We start from the raw sequence: 20,000 nt of genomic DNA, 5'->3' as shown, positions 1-20,000 counted from the left end.
TAGATTTGCTTTCCCCATTTTCAATGGTGGTGTTCAATGGTGGTGTTCTATTTTTTTTAATTAAAAAAGGTGCAGAAGCCACTCTCTGTTTGAGTTAAAGACTCTTAATACATCTCCTTTTCCGATTTGGGGTTGTATTACCTCTCTGAGAGCCCCTCCCCAGCTGTTTGCCTTGCAAATGGGAAAATAGGCACTTGAATGCCTCTGCTAGTAGGACAACTTGCAGATAGTTTGATCAAAATTCATGTCAGGAAGACAGCACTAAAAGAAAGGATGGGCAGAGCCACAGGGTCACTTTTGATCAGGCATAGATTTCAGCCTTCCTGAACTGAAAAATGGCTATTAGCTTTCCTAGAAACCTCTAAGTGCTTTCATATGCCTATGTAAAGTCTGCTTCACTGTTGACATTTGTTTTGGACCCAAAGTAGTTATAAAAACAAAAAAACCAGAACTGACTCACCCTACCCATAAAGCTAAAGGTTTCCCCTGACGTTAAGTCCAGTCGTGACCGACTCTGGGGTTGGTGCTCATCTCCATTTCTAAGCCGAAGAGCCGGCGTTGTCCGTAGACACCTCCAAGGTCATGTGGCTGGCATGACTACATGGAGCGCTGTTACCTTCCCGCCGGAGCGGTACCTATTGATCTACTCACATTGGCATGTTTTCGAACTGCTAGGTTGGCAGGAGCTGGGGCTAACAGCGGGCGCTCATTCCGCTCCCGGGATTTGAACTTGGCACCTTTCGGTCCGCAAGTTCAGCAGCTCAGCGCTTTAACACACTGTGCCACCAGAGGCCCCCACCCTACCCAGTTAGATGTAAAACCTCTTGCAGAAGGATTTTAGCCATATAGAGGCATCCCTTTTCTTGTTTCATCTTTGCAACCAAGCAAAGCTCAGCCTTGTAAAAATGTTTGGAGAAAACTAAAGAGGTGAAGACATGGGAGGAATACACAACCACACAAAGTAGTTTTCCTCAATCCAGATATCTCTGCTGCAGTGCAATAAAACGTTGCACAGAAAAGGCAAGCTGAAGAAACTGAAAGATCATCAGGATTGCATAGTAAAAGGTCGAGCATGTAGGGAGGGATCAATACAACTAGACAAAAACAAACAAAAAAACCTCAATGTTTTTAATCTACATTCCTCTCCTGTGGTGTAGCTACAGGAAAGACAAGCAAGAAGGCTTAACATCATGAGTTCAAAAGAGAAGGTTTGTGCTGGAGGAACAAGACTGATTCAAAGGCAATATTTTTGAATTCCCAATGTCAATCCACTGGATAAAAAAAGAAAGGGAGCATGGGAAAAAAAAGTAACACTGAAAATTTAAATCTTGATGTAGAAAGGAGAGACTGATAAGAGGTTGGAGGATCATGTGAGTTCACATACCTCACTATTATTCTTGTGCCCCGGGTTACCCATGAGGGGTGTGTGGAATAACAAGGGAGTACCACACTCCTGGTTCCCTGTCTTCAGTTTATGCATGCATGCAAATATATTTCTTAAAGCTGTAAACCTGCTGGCTAGATATTGCTCTTGCTTTCAATCTACAGGTTTGACTCTAGATCAGGGGTCCCCAAACTAAGGCCCGGGGGCCGGATGCAGCCCTCCAAGGTCATTTACCTGGCCCCCGCCCTCAGTTTTATAATATAATATTTTATATCATTTTAAATAATATAATATATTGTATATACATATAATATTTATAATAATATTATAATGTTATACAATATAATACTAATAATAATACCATATAATAATAATTATTATATGTTATATATTACATATAATATTACAGTATAGTGGTATAGTTCAATATAGTAATATATAATGCTAATATTGTGCTATGTTAATAATATATTGTATGTACATACAGCTGCTCTGAGTCCCTTTCGGGGTGAGAAGAGCGGGATATAAATGTAGTAAATAAATGTAGTAAATGAATAAATAAATAATTTTAGACTTAGGCTCGCCCAAAGTCTGAAATGACTTGAAGGCACACAACAACAACAATCCTAATTAACTTGACTATCTCATTGGCCAGAAGCAGGCCCACACTTCCCATTGAAATCCTGATAGGTTTATGTTGGTTACAATTGTTTTCATTTTTAAATATTGTATTGTTCTTTCATTGTTGTTGCTGTTTTGCACTACAAATAAGACATGTGCAGTGTGCATAGGAATTTGTTCTGTTTTTTTTTTCCAAATGATAATTCGGCCCCTCCACAGTCTGAAGGGTTGTGGACCGGCCCTCTGCTTTAAAAGTTTGAGGACCCCTGCTCTAGATACACTGTTGCTCCCTCTCTCCCTTCCCACACACAGTTGTCAGATAGCATTCTAAATAATAATATTAAAGAGTTGTACTCTCCCAGCTTGTGTTTTATAACTAGTGGGGTGTGACTCAATGTGAGTCATAGCCCACATTCACATTAAGATGGATGATGTTGACAGGAGAATGAAGCAGTTCTTCTAGATTTAGTATTTGGTCCTTGCCTTTCCATTGTTTGAGGGCTCCTCTTCACTGAATGTAGTTTGAAGCTGATTTCATGCTGCGATGGCATGCGATGGTGCAGTATAGCATTCATTAAAGAGTATAAAGGTAAAGGTAAAGGTTTCCTCTGATGTTAAGTCCAGTCGTGACCGACTCTGGGGGTTGGTGCTCATCTCCATTTCTAAGCCGAAGAGCTGGCGTTGTCCATAGACACCTCCAGGTCATGTGGCCGGCATGATTGCATGGAGCGACATTACCTTCCCGCTGGAGCAGTACCTACTGATCTACTCACATTTGCATGTTTTCGAACTGCTAGGTTGGCAGGAGCTGGGGCTAACAGCGGGCGCTCATTCCGCTCCCAGGATTTGAACCTGGCACCTTTTGGTCCGCAAGTTCAGCAGCTCAGCGCTTTAACACACTGTGCCACCAGGGGCCCCATTGTATACTTTTTGTCTTGGGGCCGCATTGTGGACCACCCTGGGTGGACCGGGCTGGGAGGGAGGGCAGCCGGGCACATACTGGGTGGGGCAGGCCTGGAAGGGGGAGGGCGAGGCTGAGAGGGGGTGGGCAGGGCCAGGGTCATCCCCAGGCTGTTCTCCTGGCATTTTTATACTGGGAGGAAAATGAAGCATGTAGTGACTGCCCCAGTCCTCCTCCCCGATCCTCCTCTCTCAATCTTCAGACTGTTCTCTCAGCATTATGCCAGGAGAGGGTGAGACACGCAGTGGCTGAGAGCACTCGAGAGGGATCTCAGCTGCTGCGTGCCTTCCTCCCCTATCCTTTCTGCATAAGAATGTGCTGGGCCACCACATCCTTATGAAGAGAGGACAGGGAAAATGAGGAGGGCCTGAGGTAAGCACCCAGGGGACCGCATCCGGACCCCGGGCCTTAGTTTGCCCATGCCTGCACAAAATAGTCTAGAGGAAGTCTGAGCACTGTCAAAAATGCACTGTAGCACATGCCAAGGTATCCCAGATCAAGGAGCATATTGCAATGCCTGTCTCTGCTGAATCACAATGAAGAATCTGAAAGGGGTCAGGGTGGGGAAGGTGAGTGTGCTGAGAAATGCTCCAAGAACATGACTTGATAGTAGGAGGTTAATTGGCCCCCTAGGAAGAGTAACTGATTGCCTCCTTTCCTACCTTTCATAGAATCATAGACTAATAGAGTTGGAAGAGACCACATGATTAATCTAGTCCAACCCCCTACCATGCAGAAAAGCACAATCAAAGTACCCCTGATAGATGCCCATCCAGCCTCTGTTTAAAAGTTTCTAGGGAAGGAGTTTCCACCACACTCTGAGGTAGAGAGTTCCACTGCTGAACAGCTTGTACGGTCAGGAAGTTCTTCCTAACGTTCAGGTAGAATCTCCTTTCCTGTAATTTGAACTCATTGCTCCGAGTCCTAGTTTCCAGTACAGCAGAAAGCAAGCCTGCTCCCTCTTCATTATGGCATCCTTCCACATTTTTATACATGGCTATCATGTCTCCTCTCAACCTTCTCTTTTGCAGGCTAAACATATCCAGCTTTTAAGACACTCCACATAGGGCCTGGTCTCCAGACCTTTGATCATTTTAGTTGCCTTTCTCTGGACACCTTCCAGCTTGTCAACATCTCTTTTAAATTATGGTACCCAGAATTGGACACAGTATTCTAGGTCAGGTCTAACTAAAGCAGAATAGAGAGACACCATGACTTTCCTCGATCTAGGCACTATACTCCTTTTGATGCATTCCCATTGCCTTTTTTTAGCTTCTGCATCACACTGTTGGCTCATGTTCAACTTGTTGTCCATAAAAACACCAAGATATTTTTCATATGGACTGTTGTCGAGCCAGGCATCACCCATTCTATATCTTTGCATTTCATTTTTCTGCCTAAGTGTAGTACCATTTGTCCTTGTTGAAATTTGTTTGGTTAGTTTTGACCCAGATCTAATGTGTTAAGATCATTTTGAATTCTGATCCTGTCCTCTGGAGTATTAGCTATCCCTCCTAATTTGGTGTCATCTACCAATTTGATTGGACGCCCCCTTTCACATTCTGGTGTACTGATGTGTATCTCTTTGGAGATGGAGGGGGGTGGGTGTTATTGGCAAGTTCTTCGGCTCAAACTGGTTCTGGACCTGTCAGTCTAATCACCCACTGTGAAAGTGCTCCAAGCTTGATTATAGTGTCAGTGTAGTAGCATTAAGAATATATGCAAATCACTACCAGCAATCAGTAAGAATGGTAAATGATGATTGGACTATTGGGTAACACATGCAGCTCATGTACTAGAAGTATTTATCTAAGGCGAAACTAGGAGATACTACGGGAACCTATTCCAGGCAGAAGGACTCCAAATTGCATTTCCAAGGGACAGCCCACTTATGCTGGAATTAGAGAACTGGAATGGAACAAACTATCACAAACCAGCATACATGCACATACAATGAAACCAGATTTGTCATCTCTAGGAGTGCATTACATTATATTTCTAGCCAATCATTCCCTAAATTACAGATATTAGTAAAACTCTTGTTTGTCGTCAAGTAATTTTTTATTCATGACAACCCTAAGGCAAACTTGTTTATTATCCTTGTTTATGCACTTTATTAAAGCTTTGGATATTATGTTTTATATGCCCGACCCCTTTTATCTCCAGTGGCTGATACTGTATTATTACTCATTTGTTCTGGTTTTATGTGTTTTATTGTATTTTTAAAATGTTTAAATTGTTTATTTTATTTTATTTGTGTTATTACTGTTTTTGTTTTGATATTCGTTGTAATTGCTTTATTCTATTTTGCTTTGGGCATTGCCCCATGTTAGCCACCCCAAGTCCCTTCGGGGAGATGGTAGTGGGATAGAAAAATAAAGTATTATTATTATTATTTTCTTAGTAGAATTTGTTCAGAAATTCCTTTCTCTGAAGTCGAAAGAATACTTGTCCATCATCAAGTGGATTTTCATGATTGAGTGGGGATTTGAAACTCCATCTCCAAGTGTTCTAGTCCAACACTCAAGCACAACACCATGCTGGAAAATTAGCCTGACATTTTTACAAGCAGTAGACAGGAGTTCAAAAAAACGACTAAAAGCAAGAGAATAATCTATCAAGTGAAAGCAAGATCGGTGGCACTTATTTTTTTATTAAAATAGTGTGATTCTCATGCAAAGAGAATTACATATTGGTTTCTGGTGGTTGGTACTTTATCATTAGAAATACTTATAAGATACACCAGGGAGCATTTTAATATAATACACTGCAATGGCATCCAGTGTAATAAAAGAATAAGGAGAGCCAGTGTGGTACAATGGTTTATGTTGAATGAGGATTCTGGGGGTTCAAATTCCCATTCAGCCATGTAAAACCACTGGCTGACATACTCTCTAAGGGCCCTTCCAGACAGGCCTTATATCCCAGGAACTGATCCCATGTCTTCTGTTTATCGCAGATCATCTGGCAGTGGGAACTCATATAATCCAGTTTAATGCAGAAAACCTGAGATCAGATCCTGGGATATAGGGCTTGTCTGGAAGGGCCCTCAGCCTCAGAGGAAAGCAAGGCAAACCCACTCTAAACAAATCTTGCCAGAAAACCCTGCGATAGGTTCACTTAGGATTGCCATAAGTAAAAAAAATGAATTGAAGGAACACAACAACAACAGACAAAGGAAACACAAATAACTACATTCACAAAAATCACTGGGATTTCTCCTAATGCATTGTTGTTGTTGTTTATCCGTTCAGTCGCCACTCCCCAGCTCCTTCAAGGTCAAGCCAGTCACTTCAAGAATACCATCCATCCATCTTGCCCTTGGTCGGCCCTCTTCTTTTTTCCTTCCATTTTCCCCAGCATCATTCTCTTCTCTAAGCTTTCCTGTCTCCTCATGATGTGGCCAAAGTACTTCATCTTTGCCTCTAATATCCTTCCCTCCAGTGAGCAGTTGGGCATTATTTCCTGGAGTATGGACTGGTTTGATCTTGCATTAGTGGAAGGTATATTGTTACAAGTCACAACAGTCTCATTGATGGTATTATTGCAAGTGTAGCTGTCAAGAAATAGATTTGACAAAGGGAACTTTAGCTTACAAGAGTTTATGCTGGAATAAATGCTTAGTTTTTAAGGCACCACAGGGCTCTTTGGCTTTTTTTTTTTTGTTACTGCAAAGACTTGTTACTAACTCACCTACCCCTTTGAAAATGGTTAGAAAATTGGATCTTTTAAAGTACTTTCTGAAAATCTAGTGATGAAAGTCCCTTTGAAATAAAAGTACGGAAAGGAGCATTTCTTTATGTACACATTATTGCCTTGGCTTCTCCAGTAAAAAAAAGAAAAAGAAAAAAAAGGGGGGGGGGTTGTGTGCCTTGAAAAGAGGTTACATTGGTATGTTTACATTTGAGAGGCCTGTAAACCACTTGAGTGGAAGCAATTAGAATGGGACCCGAGTTTTATTTCCCTGTGGGAAGTGGGGATAACTGAGCTCCATTTTGGCTTGGAAGTTATCTTTTGTAATCAGGATTCGTCAATGCTGTGATTTCTTTGTATAACAGGTAAATAATAAAAGGAATACTAAACCTTCCAGCAGCCTTTGTGATTATCCCACGAGGGACATGGTGGGGTGTGAAGCAAAGCACTGCATCATTAATAAGAACAACTGAGCATCGTGAATTACAAGCGTGGATTATAAAGCTGTCTGTTTGCTTCCAGGAATTCAAGGTTCAGCCTTGATGGGGAAGGAGCGGGGATGAAATTAATCTGTATTGTTGCTGATTATTTTTGGTATGAAAAAGTTAACCATTTAAAGATAACATATTTTGATAGTGTTCAGTACTGTATCTGATTTGATCCTATTATATTTGATAGGCTTTGTTCTAAGTAAACAATATTAGGGTTTGTGTTTATGTCTGCATGCCCACAAATCTGCAGTCTGTCTAAGAAAGCCCACTCAGAAATGCATTAATAAAACACGTTTTCTATCAAGATTGGCCAAATCTTTCATCTCATAATTTCTCAGATGTAATATTATATTTGCAAACATGCCACCTGTCACATACATAAACTGGATGTGGGTTTTGACTGTTCTAGGAAGTGCTTTGCTTCAGTAGATCAAAGACCAAGAGAATTGGTTTTGAGAGTCTGGAAAGCACTGATGCCTTTTTAAAAGCTTTTAAAAAATAACCCTCTTTCTGGATAAGATTTTTAAGGAGCTGATGCTCCAATACTGTATCTAACTGTATTTGCAAAGAGGATCAGCCATAGGAGTGCAGTGGTTTGAGTGTTGGACTATGAATTTGGAGACCAGGATTTGAATCCCTTCACCGCCATTGAAACGCACTGTGTGCTCAGGGGCAAGTCACACCCTCACAGTCTCAGAGAGGGGCAAAAACAAAGCCTTTTTGAACAAATTTTCCAAGAAACCCTGTGATAGTATTTCCTGAGGGTCACCATATCAGAAAAGCCCTAAAGGAACACAACAACAACAACAACAACAACAACAACAACAACAACTTGAAGAGAAACAGGTACCACCAATCACTACTGAATGTAAAGACTCCCCACAGTGGCCAAAACTATCTCGAGGGGGATTCAGAATTTGACACTTCGGATCAACTCTGGGATAGAAAACTAATGTGTGATATTTCCTGGAAACTCACCAGAGGCCAGCAGTAGATGGCTTGGGGACTTCATATGGGGCCTTTCCCCCCTGTTTTGCTGCTTTGCCGTATGTCAATTCAACAACGCATGGCAGACCCTGGCCACATTCCTCCGAAAGTGGGGTGGAAGTGCCGAAAGTGGGGTGGAAGTGCTCCACCACTTTGGGGAGGAAAGTGTCATTTGGGTAGCTCCAATGGAGCTACCACACTTTCCTCCCCTTTTCACCATATGATGGGGGAAAGGGTGGTGGGCAATGTGCGTTGCCACCCTTTTCCCCATCTGATGGGGAGAGAACAGTGTAGACTCATATAATCCAGTTCAAAGCAGATATTGTGGATTATCTGATTTAATAATCTGGATTATATGGCAATTTAGAAGGGGTCTTAGATGAGACAAGTAAGACTTGAATAGAGGGGTTTCTCGCTTTGTGTGCCTCATACAAGTGTTTGCTCCTTTGTAAAGGGTATCTGATACTTTCATGCACTGGGTGAATTTTTTTCTAGGCTCTTAAAGTTAATTCCCCAATACTGTCCTGAGCATGTTTTATCTGCCATGGTGCTTTTTAAATATTTGTGCCTCCGTTTAAAATTTGCCATGGAATATATTGAACTGTGTCCAACTGAGGTTTTAAACTAGCAGAAGGAACATCTATTTGCACAAAGGAAGGCATGTTGTGTTTTCTTCTATACACTGTTTTAGACCATCTTTTCAAGTAATGGGAGGACAGGAGACTCTGGCCCCTTCTACACTGCTATATAAATCCAGATTATCTGCTTTGAACTGGATTATATGGCAGTGTAGACTCATATAATCAATTCCAAAGCAGAAAATGTGGATTATATGATTTGATAATCTGGATTATATGGCCATGCACAAGGGACCTCAGTAGTGGGAAATTGTGAAACTCAAATGTCCTATTTTATGCTGCAAAAGTGTTTTCCCCCAAGGCAAAGCTACCATTGAATTCAACCCATTGTATTTATTGCTTGCTTTGTAAACTGTATTGCAAGGATTTGTGCCATAAATGTCAGTTATGAAATAAATATATAGTTCTTAATATCCTTCACAATCTGGTTTTTAAAACTCCTGCCGAGTGTGCTTTACTGCTGCCTCTTATCTGTTTATTAATTCTTGTTTTATGGCTATTGGTTTGGTTTTAATCTATTGTTACATACTAGCCTAGATAGTTTCCCCCCCTTCTGAAGGGTGATATGAAAATCTTTGAAATAAATCTATCTATATACACACATTTATTCACTCAGTTACTCACTTTATCCATCAAATGAAGTAGGCTGCTGCCTTTGAAATCTTATGTGGCATTAAATTTGCCCTTTTGCTGCATCCTTCAGGAAACCAATATGGTTACTGTTCTGTAGCTCTTTGTTGTGCTTAGAGGAACATCTGTGGGAGATTAATTTGGATATCAGGTGTTTGTGACAGGCAGCTATTTGATTGTGTGTGTCACTGCTTGCCTGAGCTCTGATAAAGTTTCTTTTTCTAGACATTTCTTTTACACTGTAGGATAATAAAAACCTGGTTCTTCCCATTGGCATGGCAGAGAAGTTATAAAACAGCAACTCTACAGCGAAGTCCTATACATTGTCATGTGCCTTCAAGTTGTCTCCAATTTATGGGGACCCTACAGTGAATCTATCCTGAGGTTTTCTGGGCAAGATTTGCTCAGAGGGCATTTGCCTTCTCCTTTCCCTGAGACTGAGAGAGTGTGACTTGCCAAAGTTTGAGCACGGATTCAGACATTGTTCTCCAGATGCCTGCTCAAAAATAAACCCTGTTATGTTCAGTGGGACTTGTTGCCTGGAAAGTATGTGCAAGATTGCCTTTCTAATTTTATACATCTCATGTCAATGAGCAAGAGATTTACTTTGCTGAGGTCTCTAGTAAGCCTGTATGAAAACAGTGACTTGACTGGCATATAAGTGTCTTAATTCTGGTTTCTTCTAGGGAGTCACAGCTTTGCTTTTGCTGAAGACAGGCGACTTAGTTATCGGCACGGGTACTGGACTTATAGCTCTCTGTTCAGCATCCAACTATAAAGTAAAGAAGTGAGTTTCTGAGCTTTCATAGGGAAAAACATTAGCCCATGAGGCTACACAATGTATTTATATGCAATGTAATGAGAAAATCACAGTGCTTGGCTTGGCGTAAAATAGTACAAGTTATGAAATGTTTTGATATCTGTTTTGCTCAAACTCCTAAACTTTAGATGAATTGAGTTCAATTTAGCTTATTCTCAAATAAGATTGCAGATTTAATGATCTTATCACTTCTTTCTACCACTGGAGAAATCATGTTTTTGGGTTTTATTAGCAAGAGGCTACACTGTGGCTAATTTTGACATCTGCCTTTTAGCAAGTAAAAGAGCTGCATTTAAAAGTTCTGAGTTTTTCTATTGTGCCTCTTAAAAAGAGGACATTGTAATGGGAAAATGAAATCAAAAGAATAATTTTGTCAAGAAGATTTCAGAACAGTGTTATGCAGTGTGAATTATCACTGAAATGTTAATTGTCTTATTGACAACTTTCCGTTTGTAGGTTTCAGTTCTGAAACTCATGTCTGTTTTGGTGCTGTTATACAGTTTCACAAAAATGAAATAACCAGGCAATATCAGTTAAATGAAAAAAAAGTAATCAGTTTAATTACAAAGTACAATTAATAAGCACCATGATATGTTTTCTAACCCCTTGCTTTTAATTATTCCCTGATTATTTTGAGGTCCTGCCAATAAGCCATTGGTAGAGGAAGAATAAAGTGCAAAGTACTGAAAAACACTGTTTGGAAACAAGTATTTTCTGTATAAAATTTGACATTTTCTTTATAGGAAAGTTCAGTTGCAAGGTGCCATTACATCCATCACACCGCGAGGGCAGGGACACCAGTTTTTTGTGGGTACCGAAGAGGCACACATTTATCGATTTTCATATTCAGACTTCAAGGATGAGCTCATAGCCACCTGCCATAACGAAGCCATCCATGATATAATTTTCCCATAGTAAGTATTGTGACCCAAAGAGCTCCCCCCCCCCCCCCAATATTAATGGGGAAAAGAGCTTTCCAGTCATAACAACTTCTGTCTGGCGCAGTAATTGCATGCTTTCCTGATGTTTATTGATTCTCAAAGCAGGCGTTTACCTAGGGTTAATATAATCAGTGAATAATAGTCATTTTAGGTCTATAGCCACTTCATAACTCACAAACCTGAGTAGCCACAAAGATAGGGTTACAGGTAGTATCCAAGTTATAAACACAATAGATTCTGTAGGTTTGTTAAGTTGAATTTGTATACGTCAGAACAGGTACATTTTTAAGTGTAACTCCAGCCACATATCTATCTATCTATCTATCTATCTATCTATCTATCTATCTATCTATCTATCTATCTATCTGTTTTGGCTAGCATGGGGAAGGGTGAACACTCTGGTGGTGTTTGTTTTGCTGTCTGCGTAAAACAGAAGATTTTTTTCACTTTCTGTCCCTGTGATAATTGCTTCCGTGCAGATACCTTTTTCCCCATGATAACTCTTTCAGGAGTGAATTTCCCTTCTGAGAGGTAGATTTCTCTCACTTCTTGTTGTCTCATCCTCGTTCTTAACTACGAATTTATAAGTCAGATGTTTGTTACTTGGGGACTGCCTGTATAGTTTTTTACAGTTTGATGCTGTTCTTGGTTCAGTTCATCCCTACTGTAACAAAACCGTGGTTTCTCAGCTTGGGCATATGGATCCTGTCTTGGAAGAGTTTCAGTGCTGACTTTGAATAGAGACTGTAGCTTTAAGTGCATGCAAGAAATGTGACAGGCACACCTGTCTTTTTGGGAAAGACGTACTGGTGTAAACAGTAAAAAGACAATACTAGGAGCAGCTCTACAGGACTTTATTGGTTCTGGTTCTTTCTAATATATCTGAAATTGAGCTGATCTTAATGTTTTAGTTTTGGTGAACTTTGTGTAGAAGGAGGATGTTCAAAGAACTGAACAAACTGAAGAAGATGTGTATTCTTTTAATGTGTTTGGAGAGATAACATGAGCCCATTTTTGCTCACTCAGACTGTCTTTGAAAATGTACATTGATGTTTGAGTAAATATTCCAGGGCTTCTTATACTGATTGTAGATTCTGTGTCGCAAGTAGACTTATAAATAGTGTTGACAAAAATATTGCCAGTCTGCTATACATTCTGGTTCTGGAAGAAAGAGGTTTTTGCTTGACTTTGAATGAACATTTGAAGGTGAAAACAATTCTGTTTCTAAGTTTTCTTTGGACTTTTTCCAGCTTCAAAGAAAATGTTTGTCAGTAGATTGTATTTGTTAGAATGATTTAACCTAGGTGAAAAGAAAATACCTTCTCTGTTGGCCTTTCCATGGGGTAGAATCATCTGAAAATGTTTTTGATTCACATTGAAGCCACTCATAGAAAATTAGCTTGCACTTGTCTGTAACCATGAAGTGTATTTAACTGAACGGCATTTTATCTAGAGACATCACTGCCCCATTTACTGCTCCCGGAGCCCTTGAATGTAATATAATCCATGGCTAGCACTGCCCAGCCACATCCATGACAATGCAACAATTAACAAATTGGAGTTAGACTCTTGGCACGCCATGTTGTCTGTCCTGGTCCATCATCCATTTGCATCTTCATGAATAGACAGAGGGATTTTTGCAGTCAGTACGAAAAACTGTGACATTTTGTAGAGACAGTGCCTCAGTTGCTGTCTTCTGGAAATAGAGCCTGGCAGCCTGAAAGAAAGGGGACACAGTAGGCTTTCAGGCAAGGCCTCCTCTTCCCTGCAGTCAGCAATTTACCAAATTACATGAAAATGACTGCTGGAAACAAATACAAGCTACTGTGTCATCAGAGCACTAACAGACATGCATCATGTTTATTAAAATAAATTCCTATATGGTTCTGAAATCTGTGTGTAACTTATGCCGCCTATGTGAGCTTGATGGCGTGGCTGTTGTTGAATCTCACTTGAATTAGTCATCTACTTTCTCTTATTTGGAATATATTACAACATTGAGTTTTTTCTGCCTTGACTTAACTCTGAAATCCTTCGAGGTACTGGTGTGCTCTGCTATGTAGGGAAGATGGATGATTGATGTAGGGCTGAGATTGACAACATGTTTTTCTTTTATCAAGTTTGGGAATGTGGAAGAATACTAAGAGTAGCAAAACATGATTGGATAGAGAAACAGGTAGTCATAGACACAGACACGCTATATTCTCAAAACAACACAGCGGGGAAGGGCAACTGTCTCTGGTTTGGGGGCAATTTTGTACCTCCAGATCTTATTCTGGTATATTCATCCTAATACTAACCACTTCTGAAATTCAGCTTGGTATAAACTGGAAGGAGGAAAAAAAACCTGTCCAATTTATTCAACATATTTTGAATTTGTTTTAAAACAAGCTGTGTCAGGAATTAGGAATAGGTACTATGTTGGAGAGGAAACACATAAAGCCATGGTTTCTCTGTGTCAGGAATTAGGAATAGGTAGTATGTTGGAGAGCTGCTCCTAGTATTGTTTTTTTTACTGTTTACCCCTATCTTTCCCAAGAAGACAGGTGTGCCTGTCATATTCCTTGCATGCACTTAAGCTACAGTCTCTATTCAAAGTCAGCACTGAAAATCTTCCAAGACAGGATCCATATGCCCAAGCAGAGAAACCATGGTTTTATGTGTTTCCTCTCCAACATAGTACCTATTCCTAATTCCTTTAAAACTACAGGTAGTATTATTTTTAAAAAGACAAGGTACCTGCATGTAGGTCTGAGCCAGAATTCTTAAAAAGCATGTCCCTTCCATATCCAAAAGCTCTTTGCATTGGGAGATCTTTGGACACATCAGTTCTCTTACTTCAGGGGGATATTTCCCAATCCCCCCCCCCCCTTGGCCTATGAGAGTATGCTTCTCTTTGCATCATAACTGTACAGATCCAGTGCTACACCCCTTTTAATTTTTAAAAAATATGTTGAAGCAGACATTCATATGTAAAGCCAAGTAACACATAATGATATGCTGGTTATTTAAGTAGCAAAGTAATTTTTAAAAAATTTAGGAGGTTAATAATGTCACTTTTTATGTCCCTTTTCATTCCAAAAGACCCCACCCCACCCATAGCCTCAACATTTTTAGAAATTTAACATCTTTAAGTGCTACCAGACAAGGTGTTAAGTAATAAACCTACAGGATGTTTCTTGATACCCTGTACTTCATACTTTTTTTTCTCTTCGGAGGAAGTCAGAACTTTTACCTTATGATCCTGAACTTTCATCTTGAGTTACCTGAAGAGCAAGGTTTGGCAAAAGCTAGATTTCACTGTCAATCTTGGTGACTTCATTCTCATTTGCTTTCATTTTGTCTGTAAAATTCACTTAGAGGCTATAGCCAAGTTCATCAGCTTTCTTTTCAGTAAGATAATAAATGAAGAACCTATGTCTGAGGCATGGACTACAGAGATGTGGGACTCCATTTTGCATTCTAATAGGAATATATCAGTATGCCTGTTTATTGTACATGCCTTCCTGAAATCAGTTTTCTGCCTCCCACAGTGGTACATCAGACCTCTTTGCCACCTGTTCCAAGAGTGATATCCGTGTGTGGTATACACCTGAAAATAGGGAGCTGTTACGAATAACTATCCCCAACATGACCTGCCATGCCATAGATTTCATGAGAGATGGCAAGAGTATAATTTCAGGTGAATGCATTTTGCACTGTTCAGTTCATTGGAAAATTATATCCATCACCAGTTGTTCCCCAATTTTAAGTAGTGGTACTGTTCCTAGAGGAGCCCCTGATGGCGCAGCGAGTTAAACTGCTGGGCTGCTGAACTTGCTGACTGAAAGGTCAGCAGTTCGAATCTGGGGAGCTGAGTGAACTCCCGCTGTTAGCCCCAGCTTCTGCCAACCTAACAAATCAAAAACATGCAAATGTAAATAGATCGATAGGTATCACCTTGTGACTTGAAGGTTGGGTTGCTGACTTTCAGGCTGCCAGGTTCGAATCCAACCCAGGGAGAGAGCGGATGAGCTCCCTTTATCAGCTCCAGCTCCATGCGGGAACATGAGAGAAGCCTCCCACAAGGATGGTCAAAACATCAAAACATCCGGGCATCCCCTGGGCAACATCCTTGCAGACAGCCAATTCTTTCATACCAGAAGCGACTTGCAGTTTCTCAAGTCGCTCCTGACACAGAAAAAAAAGTGGGAAGGTAACAGCGCTCTATGTAGTCATGCTAGCCACATGACCTTGGAGGTGTCTACGGACAAAGCCAGTTCTTCGGCTTAGAAATGGAGATGAGTACCACCTCCAGCGTCAGACACGACTAAACTTAACGTCAGGTAAAGCCTTTACCTTTACCTACTGTTCCTAGACAGATGATTATGCTATTCCCAGGACCTGCATTGTGTACCTAGAGCACTGCAGAAAGTCTACTGTTGTGTGGTCGAAAGAGGTGGTTGCAGCTGTGATTCTCACCTGCATAATTTAGAGTCACACAGGTTTATTTCTGCAAATCTATGTTGGCCTAAATTATACAGCTGTTTCTTCTTCTATGGAAACCACTGGGGTTCCCCTGCTCAAGAGAGATGCAATATGCTCCATGCATTCATCCATCTGTTTAGCATTTTCCCTAGAGGGAGTAAGTGATCAAAGCCATGTACTCTGGATGTTGCAGAGCTATATAAGGAGATTGCAGACGTGTTAGCGGCAGCCAACTACAGGGACTGCGATGTAGGTTTTATTTTATTATTTTTTAAAAATTAACTTGGTTAGTGAAAAGTTGGAATACACGCTTTGCCCTGAGGAACCTCTTTCTATTTTGCATTAGCCTGGAATGATGGGAAGATTCGTGCCTTTACCCCAGAAACTGGACGGCTGATGTATGTGATAGAACATGCTCACAGCATGGGAGTGACAGCTGTGGCCAGCACAAGTGACTGCAAAAGGATCATCAGCGGAGGAGGTGAAGGGCAGGTAATAAAAGGAGCATAGAGTTGGAAGAGGCCACAAGAGCCATCCAGTCCAGCCCTAATCTGCCATGCAGCAACACACAAGTGAAGTGCCAAGGAGCTGCTTTGTAGATTTTGTCATCATGCATCATTTATCACTTACTGGTAATCATGACAAAGCACTAATTGTGCTGTTGCAAATAAGTAAGGTTTCCCCCTTTATGACAAACAAGTCAGGTGTTCAGCTGTGTGTCATCATAAGATGAAAGATTTGAGCACTGAGTGTACTTGTTTGAAGCAGATCCCAAAGCTTATGACTTTCATAATTAACATCTTGTTTCAGCCATTAATGTTTTCAGGTGGGCTTAAGCAATCAACTACTACCTGGCTGTAGGTCCTATTATAATAAGGAGATGATACTGGCTGGATATATATAGGTTGGTTTAAAAATTACTGAAATAAAATATTCTGATGTTTTAAGCACTTCATGTGTAGTGGAGATACACAAAATGTTTTTTCTATTGGTTCTACTGTTGGGTTGCAGGTGAGAGTATGGGAAATCGGTAAGGAAACACGTACATTGGAGGAGGTAATGAAGGAGCACATCTCTTCTATTTCATGCATCAAGATAAAAAAGAATAACCAGGAGTGTGTCACAGCTAGCATTGATGGAACATGTATTATCTGGGACCTTGTGTAAGGATTACTCTTGCTTATAAATGTAGCTGTCTTTTGCTCGTTTCTCCTTTCACACAACAGGGATCCTCAAAAATTTAACCAGAGGCCCAGTCCACGGTCCCTCAGACTGTTTTTTAAACTATAGTTTGAAAAAAAATTAATTAAATTCCTATGCACACTGTACATATCTTATTTGTTGTGCAAAAATACATGAAAGAACAATACAATATTTAAATTCAAGAACAATTTTAACCAACATAAACTTACTAGTATTTCAATGGGAATTATGGCCCTGCTTTTGGCTGATGTTAAGTTAATTAGGATTGTTGTTGTTATGTGCCTTCAAGTCGTTTCAGACTTAAGGCAACCCTAAGTCTACAGTTTAGGACTAGGGCCAGGTAAATGACCTTGGAGGGTTACATCCGGACCACGGGCCTTAGTTTGGGGACCCCTGATCTAAATGGTACCAGGCTTGATGAAGTAGTCTCCCTTTGCCTCAAATTGCAGAGAGACTCTGGATATCTGTGGAATTTTAGTTTCTGCTTTCACATCTGTGAGCAACAACAGTAACAAAAAACTTTGTCCTATTCCTAAATCAGATAAGTGCTTAAAAACCTGGAGTTATTGATGTAGGGGTTGGGTTCAATGTAGCAATATATAGCCTACAAAACTCAGATGATTTTTTTTCCTCTTTAGCCGCTTCATGAGGCGTCAGATGATCTTAGCCAACACATTGTTCAAATGTGTCTGTTATCATCCTGATGAACACCAGCTTATTACAAGTGGCACAGATCGAAAGGTGAGTGACCAAGTTGGGCAAAGGGAAACACCTGGAGAGGGGTTTAACAAGACTAATCCTGGCTGCATGTCCAAATTACCTTTGTCAGTAAACATATGAACCCACTTCCTGGATGCCTTATCAAAGAAGCCCTGCACTGTTTTTCTGTATCAGATTTCTCTCTGACTTTCAGATTGCTTACTGGGAAGTGTTTGATGGATCCCCAATCAGAGACTTGGAGGGCTCCCTGTCTGGCTCAATCAATGGGATGGATATTACTTCAGATGGAGCCTACTTTGTCACAGGTAAATTGTACAGATTAAAAGATGGGCCTCATACTGGTCTCGTCCTATACCGAGACGTCCCTACTACATTTCCTCATAATTTCAGTATGCTGGCAGGAGGTAATGCTGTTGAAAATTGAAAAAAGTCATATGTGCATTGTAGAAGTTAGAAGTAAAGATTTAGATCAGGAAAAGATAGTGGGGGGTAGAAATCATGTAACCTCTAAAAAGAGAAATTTGAAAAGCAATTAAAGGCAAGATTTCACTGTAAAGTACTACTTGACATCTATGGTTAGACTGGAGAACCAAAACTCCTTTTTACTTATCTCTGCAATAGCTCTCAAGTCAATTTGTTTGCTTTTTAAAATAAAATGTTTTCAGCCATGACTCTAAGAATCTTGAATGGTTTCAATATCAGTTCCCAAAACCATTCTGTATATTAACCAGGTATTGCATGTGAGAGTATGAAGTTATGTGTAGCCAAACAGGACCAGCCATGCAAAAGATGCAGAGGTAGTGGCAGATTTGGGAAAACCCGAGGTTTGCAGAATTTGAAGGGAAACAAAGAAGGAAAAAGGTTGGAAGACAGTTCCCAAACTGCTAAGTGAGGACATATTCAGTGGGCACAGAATACCAAGTTTTTGCTGAAGGAAGGAAGATTGAAAATGGAATAGGAAGGAGAGGACTGAGTAGACTAGCATAGAAAAAGGTACAGCTGTCTGGCTGGAACCCTGAATAGAATCACTGCCCACAGCAATATTATATTCCTAAAAGGGTGCTGGCAGTCCTAACCAAAAGGATAATATTCTTGCCTTCTCTTCATCACAGGAGGTGATGACCATCTAGTGAAGGTGTGGGATTACAATGAAGGCGAAGTGACTTTTGTTGGCGTTGGCCATAGTGGCAATATTACTCGCCTGAAGATCTGTCCTAATAACAAGTACATTGTAAGTGTGAGTGCTGATGGCGCCATTCTTCGCTGGAAATACCCTCATGTCCACTGATGACACTGGACACCATTCCTGCAACACTTTTTTAAAACTGTTTTTTAAAACTGCTAGACACCGATTCTAAGGTTTAGAAAGGTTTGCTGCCCTTAAGGGAAATACTGTACTGCTTTGTTCTTTGTTGTTTGAGAAAAAGAGCTAGTCTGAAATAGTTAAAAGGTTTTGATATTGTTGACTGTAGAACCAAGTGACCACTGTCTCTAATGGGTTCAGTTGGTGCTTAGTCATATGACATTGTGAATCTCATTCCTGACACATATATTTTTGTTTGTGATGTATTCTGTTTGAACTATCAGTTGAGATATGTTGTATTCCCTTTCTTCACAATGAATTCTGTGCTGTGCAACTCTGTAATGTTGTGACTCATTAATTCTTCTTTCCTAAAAAAAAACCCCAAAATACAAAAGACATACAATAGAGCATCTAGTCTCCATTTGGAAGGGCTCTCAGAAAATGATTATACCTTAAAGATGCAGTGCACACAAACTGCAACAGTCTCTGAAAATTTAGAAATATGGGAGACAACCTCATTTTGAGTCACACCATTGACTCAGTGTTGTCTTTGCACCAAATAGCCCTGGCTTTCCAAGACGTCAGATGGGAATCTTTCCCAAGCTTGTTATGAACTTTTCACATAGAGCCAACACTTCCTTCTGAAAAATAATCTTATTCATTGTCTTTCTTCGTATCTCTAGAGAATACACGTCCCCTCGTCTCTTCAGAAACTTTTGTCATTTGCTGATTATTACTGTATTACTGTTGTAGCCATAATTACTGTTGTAACTATAATCCCTAACAATTATGATTTGGAATCTTTTCCTGCTATTATCATCTCTAAAAATTATCCCACTGAATTAAAATCTCATACATTTAATTCAGCAGGATAGAAGTAATTTAATCCAACCTGATATAAAAACTTAAATAGCTAGAGTAGCATATCTTGCTCTTGCTGAGAGCATTTCAAACCTTGTGGTTATGATTGGATCAACACAGTCCTTTGCACATTTGCTGAGAAGCAAGCTGCACTTAGTGTGGTGAGACTAACTTCCAAATGGACGTGGGTGGGATCTAAGTGTCTTAGTTACCTCCAAAATTGACTTAGGAAGTCTAGTAACCTTTCTAAGAGTTATAGCTTATCCTTTTAGATTAGGAC

The 20,000-nt window shown here is 40.2% G+C and overlaps 1 protein-coding gene across 1 annotated transcript in view; it reads left to right on the top strand.

Moving 5' to 3' along the window:
* cfap52 (cilia and flagella associated protein 52) overlaps positions 1 to 19,201 on the top strand; it is a 38,824-nt gene extending 19,623 nt beyond the window's left edge. The window contains exons 7-14 of the mRNA XM_003217159.3: positions 10,092 to 10,192; positions 10,969 to 11,139; positions 14,700 to 14,848; positions 15,980 to 16,125; positions 16,645 to 16,796; positions 17,475 to 17,577; positions 17,750 to 17,861; positions 18,669 to 19,201. Coding sequence (XP_003217207.1) covers positions 10,092 to 10,192; positions 10,969 to 11,139; positions 14,700 to 14,848; positions 15,980 to 16,125; positions 16,645 to 16,796; positions 17,475 to 17,577; positions 17,750 to 17,861; positions 18,669 to 18,844 — 1,110 coding nt within the window. The 3' untranslated portion in view covers positions 18,845 to 19,201. The remainder of the gene's footprint in view (positions 1 to 10,091; positions 10,193 to 10,968; positions 11,140 to 14,699; positions 14,849 to 15,979; positions 16,126 to 16,644; positions 16,797 to 17,474; positions 17,578 to 17,749; positions 17,862 to 18,668) is intronic.
* The last annotated feature ends 799 nt before the right edge of the window (positions 19,202 to 20,000 follow it).

This window comes from Anolis carolinensis, chromosome 2 (genome assembly GCF_035594765.1).
Source record: "Anolis carolinensis isolate JA03-04 chromosome 2, rAnoCar3.1.pri, whole genome shotgun sequence".
Taxonomy (NCBI): domain Eukaryota; kingdom Metazoa; phylum Chordata; class Lepidosauria; order Squamata; family Dactyloidae; genus Anolis; species Anolis carolinensis.
The sequence above is the reverse complement of the archived record's forward strand: the minus strand, read 5'-3'. Positions and strand labels throughout refer to the sequence as shown.